General features: G+C 41.2%; 1 protein-coding gene across 1 annotated transcript; it reads left to right on the top strand.

Moving 5' to 3' along the window:
- Positions 1–9,357: 9,357 nt before the first annotated feature.
- On the top strand, positions 9,358–10,314 carry LOC122916004 (olfactory receptor 2T6-like). The gene has a single exon (XM_044262940.1). The coding sequence runs from the start codon at positions 9,358–9,360 to the stop codon at positions 10,312–10,314; it is 957 nt and encodes a 318-aa protein (XP_044118875.1).
- Positions 10,315–10,400: the final 86 nt, after the last annotated feature.

The following is a 10,400-nucleotide window of genomic DNA, read 5'->3' as shown; positions in this document are numbered from 1 at the left end:
GCTTAGACTTTGAAACAATGGCCCGGGTCTAGAAGCGCCCCAGGGCCTTAGAAACCCAGGAGAGCTGGAGCGACGTGCACGCGCATCTCAAGCTTTGTGGTAGGGCTAGCGCGCGTTCTGCAGACCGGCTCCCATCCCCTCACAGGAGCCGGAACCCCGCGCTCTGGGGCGCGCTGGCAGCTTAGGGACCAGGAGCCGGTTTCTCCGCCGCACTCTCTCTGCCTCCGCGCCGGGGAGGCCGTCTGGGACCGGGGACTCAAGCCCCTGTCCCTAGCCGCCCCGATTCCCACAGTTTGCCCCCGCGATCCTTTGCTCTTTTGGAGTGCTTTCAACCAGTCTCCGAGTTAATGCTGGTCCCCAGACGCAGGGCACTCTCGCTCGTATCGGGGTATTACTTTTGCACCGGTCGCCTCTGGTGGCTCCCTCCCCCTTTTGTTTATCTTCCGATCTCAGTCCGCTGTTCCCATTCCGCTTTACCTGCTCACTGGCGTCTTCTGCCCCTGTAGAGATCCAGACGTGTATAATTCTGATCTCAGGCTGATTTCATGGGTGATCAGAGTTCTTTGGTAGGTAATCAGCTCACTTTGGGGTACCAGCTGAAAAGACGCCTCTTCCTAGTACCCCGCCATCTTGTCCCCCCTAGAAGCTGGTTTTTTGAAAGAATCAATAAGATCGATAAGCCACTGGCTACACTAATCCAAAAGAAAAGAGAGAAATCCCAAATTCATAAAATTATGAATGAAAAGGGAGAGATCACAACTAACACCGAGGAAGTAGAAACAATCATCAGAAGTTACTACGAACAGTTATATGCCAATAAGCTTAGCAACCTAGATGAAATGGATGCATTCCTGGAAAAATATAAACTACCAAAATTGAACCAGGAAGAAATCGACAACCTGAATAGACCGATATCTAATAACGAGATTGAAGCAGTGATCAAAAATCTCCCAAAAAACAAGAGCCCAGGACCTGACGGATTCCCTGGGGAATTCTGCCAAACCTTCCAAGAAGAAATAACACCTATTCTCCTGAAGCTGTTTCAAAAAATTGAAGCAGAAGGAAAACTTCCAGACTCTTTCTATGAAGCCAGCACTACCCTGATCCCCAAACCAGGCAAGGACCCTACCAAAAAGGAGAATTTCAGACCAATATCACTGATGAATATGGATGCTAAGATTCTCAACAAGATCCTAGCCAACAGGATCCAACAACACATTAAAAAGATTATCCACCATGATCAGGTGAGATTCATCCCTGGGCTACAAGGATGGTTCGACATTCGTAAATCAATCAATGTGATACAACAAATTAATATGAGAAGAGAGAAGAACCACATGGTCCTCTCAATTGATGCAGAAAAAGCATTTGACAATATGCAGCATCCATTCCTGATTAAAACGCTCAAAATATAGGGATAGAGGGAACAGTCCTGAAACTCATCAAATCTATCTATGAAAGACCCACAGCAAATATCATCCTCAATGGGAAAAAGCTTGCAGCCTTCCCGTTGAGATCAGGAACAAGAGAAGGATGCCCACTTTCACCACTCTTGTTCAACATAGTATTAGAAGTCCTAGCAACAGCAATCAGACAACAGAGAGAAATAAAAGGTATCTCCACTGCACTCTCTCTGCCTCCACGCCGGGGAGGCCGTCTGGGACCAGGGACTTAAGCCCCTGTCCCTAGCTGCCCCGATTCCCACAATTTCCCCCCGTGATCCTTTGCTCTTTTGGAGTGCTTTCAACCAGTCTCCAAGTTAATGCTGGTCCCCAGACACAGGGCACTCTCGCTCGTATTGGGGTATTACTTTCCCACCGGTCGCCACTGGTGGCTCCCTCCCCTTTTTGTTTATCTTCCGATATCAGTCCTCCGTTCCCTTTCCCCTTTACCTGCTCACTGGAGTCTTCTGCCCCTGTAGAGATCCAGACCTGTATAATTCTGATCTCAGGCTGATTTCATGGGTGATCGGAGTTCTTTGGTAGGTAATCAGCTCACTTTGGGTACCAGCTGAAAAGACGCCTCTTCCTACTACCCCGCCATCTTGTCCCCCCTCGGCAGTATATACATCTTAACAATTTTTATTTCCCAATCCATGAGCATGGAATGTTCTTCTATCTTTTTGTGTCTTCTTCAATTTCTTTCATGAGTGTTTGTAGTTCCTTGAGTATAGATCCTTTACATCTTTGGTTAGGTTTATTCCCAGGTATCTTATGGTTCTTGGTCCTATAGTAAATGGAATCGATTCTCTAATTTCCCTTTCTGTATGTTCATTGTTAGTGTATAAGAAGGTAACTGATTTCTGAACATTGATTTTGTATCCTGTCACATTACTGAATTGCTATATGAGTTCTAGTACTTTGGGGGTGGTGGAGTCTTTTGGGTTTTCAATACAAAGTATCATGTCATCTGTGAAGAGAGAGAATTTGACTACTTCATTGCCAATTTGGATACCTTTTATTTCTCTTTGTTGTCTGATTGCTGTTGCTAGGACTTCTAACACTATGTTGAACAAGAGTGGTGAGAGTTGGCATCCTTGTTATGTTCCTGACCTCAAAAGGAAGGGTGTCAACTTTTCCCCATTGAGGATGGTATTTGCTGTGGTTTTCATAGATATATTATGATGAAGCTGAGGAATGTTCCCTCTATCCCTATACTTTGAAGTGTTTAATCAGGAACGGATGCTGGATTTTGTCAAATACTTTTTCTGAATAAATTGAGAGGACCATGTGGTTCTTCTCTCTTCTCTTATTGATTTGTTTTATCACATTGATTGATATGTGAATGTTAAACCACCCTTGCAACCCAGGTATGAATCCCGCCTTGTCATGGTGGATAATCTTTTTTTAAAGATTTTATTTATTTATTTGAGAGAGAGAGACAGTGAGAGAGAGCATGAACGAGGAGAAGGTCAGAGAGCAAAGCAGACTCCCCATGGAGCTGGGAGCCCGATGTGGGACTCGATCCCGGGACTCCAGGATCACGCCCTGAGCCGAAGGCAGTCGTCCAACCAACTGCGCCACCCAGGCGTCCCTTCATGGTGGATAATCTTTTTAATGTGCTGTTGGATTATACTTGCTAAGATCTTGTTGAGACTCTTAACATTCATATTCATCAGGGATATTGTTCTAAAATTCTCCTTTTTGGTAGGGTGGGTCTTTCATAGATAGATTTGATAAGGTTCAGGAATGTTCCCTCTATCCCTATACTTTGAAGTGTTTTAAGCAGGAACAGATGCTGGATTTTGTCAAATGCTTTTTCTGCATCAATTGAGAGGACCATGTGGTTCTTCTCTCTTCTCATATTAATTTGTTGTATCACATTGATTGATTTGTGAATGTTGAACCATCCTTGTAGCCCAGGGATGAATCCCACCTGATCATGGTGGATAATCTTTTTAATGTGCTGTTGGATCCTGTAGGCTAGGATCTTGTTGAGAATTAGCATCCATATTCATCAGTGATATTGGTCTGAAATTCTCCTTTTTGGTAGGGTCCTTGCCTGGTTCGGGGATCAGGTTAATGCTGGCTTCATAAAGAGTCTGGAAGTTTTCCTTCTGTGTCAATTTTTTGAAACAGCTTCAGGAGAATAGGTATTATTTCTTCTTTGAAAGTTTGGTAGAGCTCCCCAGGAAATCCATCAGTTTCAGGGCTCCTGTTTTCCAGGAGGTTTTTAATCACAGCTTCAATCTTATTACTAGATATCAGTGTATTCAGGTTGTCAATTTCTCTGTGATTCAGTTTTAAAAGTTTATAGTTTTCCCGTAATGCATCCCTTTCTTCTAGGTTGCTTAGCTTATTGGCATATATCTGTTGATAATAACTTCTGATTGTTTCTACTTGCTTGGGGTTAGTTTTGGTCTCTCCCTTTTCATTCATGTTTTTATGAATTTGGGCTTTCTCTCTATTCTTTTGAATTAGTGTGGCCAATGGTTTATCCATCTTATTCATTCTTTCAAGAAAACAGCTTCTAGTGTCATTTATGCATTCTACTCTCTCATTTCTATCTCTTTGATCAGTGCTCTGATCTTGATTATTTCCCTACTTTTGTGTAGAGTTGGCTTAACTTGTTGATTTTCCAGTTCTTTAAGGTATAAAGACAGCTGTTATATTCTGGATTTTTCAGTTTTTTTGAGGGAGGCTTGGATGACTATGCATTCCTCCCTAGGACAATCTTTTTGTATCCCATAGGTTTTGGACTGATGTGTCTTAATTCTCATTGTTTTCCATTAATTGTTTAATTCTTCTTTGATTTCCTGGTTCTTCCAAGCATTCTTACGTAAGGTGGTCTTTAGCCTTCAGGTGTTTGAATTCTTTCCAAAATTTTCCTTGTGGTTGAGCTCCAATTTCAAAGCATTGTGATCTGAGAATATGCAGGAAATCATCACAATCTTGTGGCATTGGTTAAGCCCTGATTTTTGACCCAGTGTGTGGTCTATTTATGAGAAGATTCCATGTGCACTCAAGAAGAATGAGTATTCTGTTCTTTTTGGGTGGAATGTTCTGTATATATCTGTGAGGTATCTGGTCCAATGTGTCATCCAATGCTCTTGTTTCTTTGTTTATTTTCTGCTTGGATGATCTGTCTATTACTGAGATTGATGTGTTAAGATCTCCTACTATTACTGTATTCCTATCAATGTGACTCTTTATCTTGATTAACAGTTTTTTTATGTAATTGGCTGCTCCCATATTGGGAGCATGAATATTTACAATTGCTAATCTTCTTGGTGGATAGTCCCTTTAAGAATGAGGTAGTGTCCTTCTGTATCTCTGACTGCAGTCCTTAGTTTAAAATTTAATTTATCTGATATGAGAATTGATACCCTAGCCTTCATTTGAGGCCCATTGGCATGAAATATGCTTCTCTACCCCTTCACATTTAGAGTGGATATATCCTTAGGTTCAAAATGGTTCTCTTGTAGACAACATATGAATGGGCCCTATTGTTTTATCCAATCTGCAACCCTGTACCATTTTATGGGCACATCTAGGCCATTCACATTGAGAGTGATTATTGAGAGATATACTTTTATTGACATAATATTACCTGTGAAGTCTTTGTTTCTATAGATTGTCTCCATATATTTTTGTTCAATGATATTCTTAGGATTATTCCTCTTTATAGAACCCCCCCTTAATATTTCCTGCAGTGTCAACTTAGTGGTCCCATACTCTTTTAAACCTTGCCCGTCTTGGAAGCTCTTTCTCTCTCCACCCATTTTGAATTTCAGTCTTGCTAGATAAAGTATTCTTGGCTGCATTTTCTTCTCATTTAGTGCCCTGACTGTATCTTGCAAGCGCTTTCTAGCTTGCCAGGTTTCTGCAGACATGTCTGACATTATTCTGATGGGCTTTCCTCTGTAAGTAAGGAATCTTTTCCCCCTAGCTGCTTTCAAAAGCTCCTGTCTACAATTATGATTTATCATTTTCACAATCAGGTATCTCAAGGTCTTTCTAAATTCTATAATTTTGGGGTCAAACCTTTCTGCCTCTAGTACAGGAACACTGGTTTCATTCGTGAGATTGGGAAAATTTTCATGGAGAATTTGTTCAACTATATCTTCTAGTCTTCTTTCTTTCTCCTCTCCCTCAGGGATTCCAATAATTCTGATGTTGGAACGTTTCATTGTGTCATTTATTTCCCTAATTCTGTTTTTGTGGCTTCTAAGGTGCTTGTTCCAGGATTCCTCCTGATCCTTTCTCTCTCTGAGTTGTCCTTCAGATCACTAATTCTATCTTCTGTCTCAGTTACACTAGCTTTTAGAGAATTTGATTAGATTGGAGCTCATTGAGAGCATTGTTAACACCATCACTGGTGGCTTTCACTTCTGTCCTAACCAATTCCATTTTGTCATCAAAGGCTTTCTCCAACATAGCTATTGCCTGGATATCTTTTAGCCTGTATTCCATTTCCAACATTCTGTTTATGTCCATATCCAAAAGCTCTGATGGAGAGGGCCCAGTCTCTGAATTTTTCCTCTCTTGGCATTCCTCCTCCTAGTCATTTTGGTAAGAGATGGCTGAACGAATGTGTAGCTGAATGTATCGTCCATGGTGCAGGCAAGGTTCACCATGGAACACTTCTGAGCAATCAAGAGTCCCCACCAAAAAGAAAAAAAAAGGAAAAAGAGAGAAAGACAGAGACAGGAAAAAATAAAAGAGAATGTCCAGTCCAAATGTACCCCAAGGTAAGATTTATTAACTATACAAGCAAAAACACTGATAAAAGTAGATGACAAAAGATAAATAAATAAATAAAATGAACCTCATCAAAATGATCCCCAAGTATAAGATTTATATACTACCAGAACAAAAATAAATACACAGAAACACTGACAGAAGAAAAACATGGGAGGATGGTTATACATTCTCAGTGTGGTGAGGAAGTTTATTTTGATTCTTCCTGAATGTATCTTGATATCTTTGTTAAAGGACTCAACTTTTCATAGATAAAAGTGGATTAAAACTAGTTTATATATAAAGGTAGCATTGATTGGGGAAATGGGACTGCCTTGAAGCTTATTTCTATATGAATAAGGGCACCTGGGTGGCTCAGAGTGTTAAGCCTCTTCTTTCAGCTCATGTCATGATACCAGGGTCCTGGGATCGAGTCCCACATCGGGTTCTCTGCTAAGCGGGGGTCCTGCTCCCCCTCTCTCTCTGCCTGCTTCTCTGCCTGCATGTGATCTCTGTCTGTTAAATAAATAGATGAAATCTTAAAAAAATAAAATAAGCAATAAAAATAGCAAAGCAAATGAAAAACACAGGTATATGTATCAAAAAATTTCACCTTAAAATGTTATTATGAAATTTGATGTACTGAACATCTCATTGTGATGATAAATAGGTTAAAAAGTTATAGGGAAAAAGTGAAAAGAACCAGAATAGTGAGAACAGATTAAAAACAAAAGTTGTATTTCTGAAGTAGTGGTGGCTGTTCTCTTGTTTGTTTGTTTGTTTGTTTGTTTTGTTTTGGGTGGATTTCTGGGGAAGGGGCCTGCCCCGTGGTTTTTTAGGCAGTCTTGCTAGAGTTGAGTCCTCCTACCCCCATCAAGGGGCTGGGGTCTGAGGAAACCGGTTTTTTAGGCTTTAGTTCTCTGGAGTTTTTTGTTTGTTTGTTTTTTCTCCCCTTAGTGGCTTTTGGCGGTTCTTTGGAGGTTTAGAGAAAAGCAAACTGCACCCAGACCTCTGTCACACAGAGAAGCCTCAGTCTGTTTTGCTCTGGGTGCTCCAGAGTACAAAATTTCCCCCTTGGCCACTGGCAGAACACCTTCCCAGTCAAGGTCTCTGGGGTCACAGGAAGTTCCATTTGGACCCAAAACCTCAAGAAATACTAGTCTCTGCTTTCTGGGCAGGTCCAGATCTCCAGAGAGGTCCCAACCAGAGATAGCATACTGAGATTTTCACCCTGGTCCAGGTTGAGAGTGTTCAGAATCTTCCAGTCCTAGAGAGTACTGACTAGTACCTGCAGGGGACGGTATGGAGCATGATTCAGACCCTGGTCACGCATCTTGCCTGAAGAACACAAAAGCCTGTGGTTCTAGAAAGCACCAGCGGGCGTCCACCCCAGACTTACTCCTGGGCGCAGCCACCCAAACTATCTCAGGCACACCGGCAGCTCAGGGACCAATACCTGGCTTCTCCACTGCGTTCTCTGGTTCCCTGCCTGCAGTGGCCATCCTGGGTCCATTGGCTTAAGTTCCTGTCCCTAACAGTCCAATTCCACAAATTTTCCCTTAAGATCTTTTACTCTTTTTAAGTGCTTTCAACCAGACTCCAAGTCAATGCTGGTCCCCAATCACAGTGCACTCTCGTATTAGGATATTACTTTCTAATGGGTCCCTTCTGGTTCCCCCCTTTTGTTTATCTTCTGATATGAGTCTAATATTCCCACTCTGTTTTATCTGTCCACTGGTGTCTTCTACCCCTGTAGAGATCCAGAAGGGTATAATTCTAATCTCAGGCTGAGTTCATGGGTGATCAGAGTTTATGGTAGGTAATTCAGCTCACTTTAGGGGACAGGTTGAAACAACAGCTATTACTTTACCATCTTGTCTCCCACCATGCCTAAGGCTTATGAGTATCAGAATGCTCTTGATAGTGAAGTAAATGGGGGAGAGACATATGTTAAAACAATTGTGACCCTGGGACAGGAGGTACAACCTAGACTATGCTAGATTTATCTGGATGGAAGTTCTCCTCTTTTAAATCTTCCATAGTCCAGCAAAATGTAAAATCGAGTGTAAAAAATCATTAGCTTGAATATAAAAAAATTAATTAGCTTGAATATAAAAATAATCAGAGTGAACATTTGTTTAAATTCTCAAAAAAAGATTACAAGTTGTCAACTCTGCCTCAATTCTGCTGATAATATTTAGAAAATAATTTTTACTTCCTTACCTTAAAAATCTTAAAATCTGACCTCGGACAACTCACTGACCTCTCAGTCACAAGGCTTTGCCTGGACTGTCCTGAATATAAGCTCATTTTTGCCTTAGGGTTTTAAATTAGGTATTCATTCTGCAGGAACATATTTCCCCTAAATTCTCACATGGATTCTCCTTTGTTATCCTTCATTGTTGTGTTAAACTTCTCCTCCTTGAATTTATCAGCATTATCCAGAACCATAATTGTCCTTTATTTGCTTATTCTCTTTATCTCACAACTACAGCCATAAGCCACATGAGATATCTCCTCTGTTGTTTACAATAGTATCCCTAGTGTATGCAACACAAAGAATTCTCCATAAATAAAGGTTGGTGTACAAATGATTTAAAAATCAACAAATGAGTGAAGAAACAAATAACGTTGATTAATGACCAGATGGACAATGCTGTGATTCAATTTACTATAGCCCATAATTTTCAGCTGTATCAACAACTGAATGGTTATTTCTAGATAAGGCTGATCACTTTTACAGTTGTGATAAAAATCCCTAACTCAATAAAACATCTAACTAAATTGTTTGGTTATTTGAACTAACTCAGTTTTTTTTCCAGTCATATCCACTTTTCAAATAATGGAAGTTAACTCCAGATGAAGAAGCCTCTCTGGGGTCCACATGTTCTGGAATAATAACTAAACTCCCTTAAATGAATCATCAGTTGGCAAATGTTCATTTGTCTTCATGCCATGGAGACTCAATTTTCAAATTTTCTTCAACAAGAAGAAATATCCAAGAAAGAAAAAGTTGTAAATCCACACCACAACATACACACACATACAAAATGCTTAATATTAGTTACATAATTAATAATGCTTCTAAAACCATATTTAAAGGATTCATGTCATCTCCTGGAATTTTCAGTAACCCCCCCCACTTATTTCATTATGCCCCCAGGTCCAACTCAACACCATGGATGGAGACAATAAAACCTTTTCCAGTGACTTCACCCTCATAGGGCTCTTTACTCAAAGTGAAGCCTCCGGCTTCCTTTTCAGCATCATCTGTGCAATCTTCTTCATGGCCATGATAGCTAATGGGGTCATGATCTTCCTGATCCACATAGACACTCACCTCCGCACCCCCATGTACTTCCTGCTTAGCCACCTTTCCTTTATTGACATGATGTACATCTCTACTATTGTGCCCAAGATGTTGGTCGATTATCTAGTGGGCAAGAGGAACATTTCCTTTATTGCCTGTACAGCCCAGTACTTTCTCTATATGGGCTTTGTGGGGGCTGAATTTTTCCTGCTGGGACTCATGGCTTATGACCGCTATGTGGCCATCTGCAACCCCCTTCGCTATCCTGTCCTTATGAGCCACCGCATCTGTTGGATGATCTTGGCCAGCTCTTGGTTTGGTGGTGGTTTGGACAGCTTCCTCCTCACCCCTATTACCATGAGTCTTCCATTCTGTAGTTCCCACAACATCAATCACTTCTTCTGTGAAGCACCCACCATGCTGAGGCTGGCCTGTGGTGACAAAGCTGCCTATGAAATGGTCATGTACATTTGCTGTGTCATGATGTTGCTGATTCCCTTCTCTGTGGTGATTGCTTCCTATGCCCGGATTCTTATCACAGTACACCAGATGAAGTCAGCGGAAGGGAAGAAGAAGGCCTTTGCCACCTGCTCATCACACATAATGGTGGTGACATTATTTTATGGGGCTGCCCTATACACATATATGCTTCCCCAATCATACCACACACCGATCAAAGACAAGGTCTTCTCTGCTTTTTACACCATTCTGACTCCTTTGTTAAATCCTCTAATCTACAGCTTGAGGAACACAGATGTAACTGGGGCCTTTAAAAGGGTTTTGGCAAGATGTCAAGGGGTTTCTTGTGTGTCAAGGGAAATCTGACAGTCTAAGTCATCCACATCTGCTCAGGGGTACATGGGTGCTATTATTTGGGATTATACCATGGGTCATATGAATAATGCATTCAG

The sequence above is a fragment of the Neovison vison genome, chromosome 1 (assembly GCF_020171115.1).
Source record: "Neovison vison isolate M4711 chromosome 1, ASM_NN_V1, whole genome shotgun sequence".
NCBI lineage: Eukaryota > Metazoa > Chordata > Mammalia > Carnivora > Mustelidae > Neogale > Neogale vison.
Note: the sequence above shows the minus strand (reverse complement) of the source record. Positions and strands in the feature narration are given on the sequence as shown.

Excerpts from the sequence above, each read along its gene's own strand:
- LOC122916004 (XM_044262940.1), top strand. The coding sequence starts at position 9,358 with ATGGATGGAGACAATAAAACCTTTTCCAGTGACTTCACCCTCATAGGG.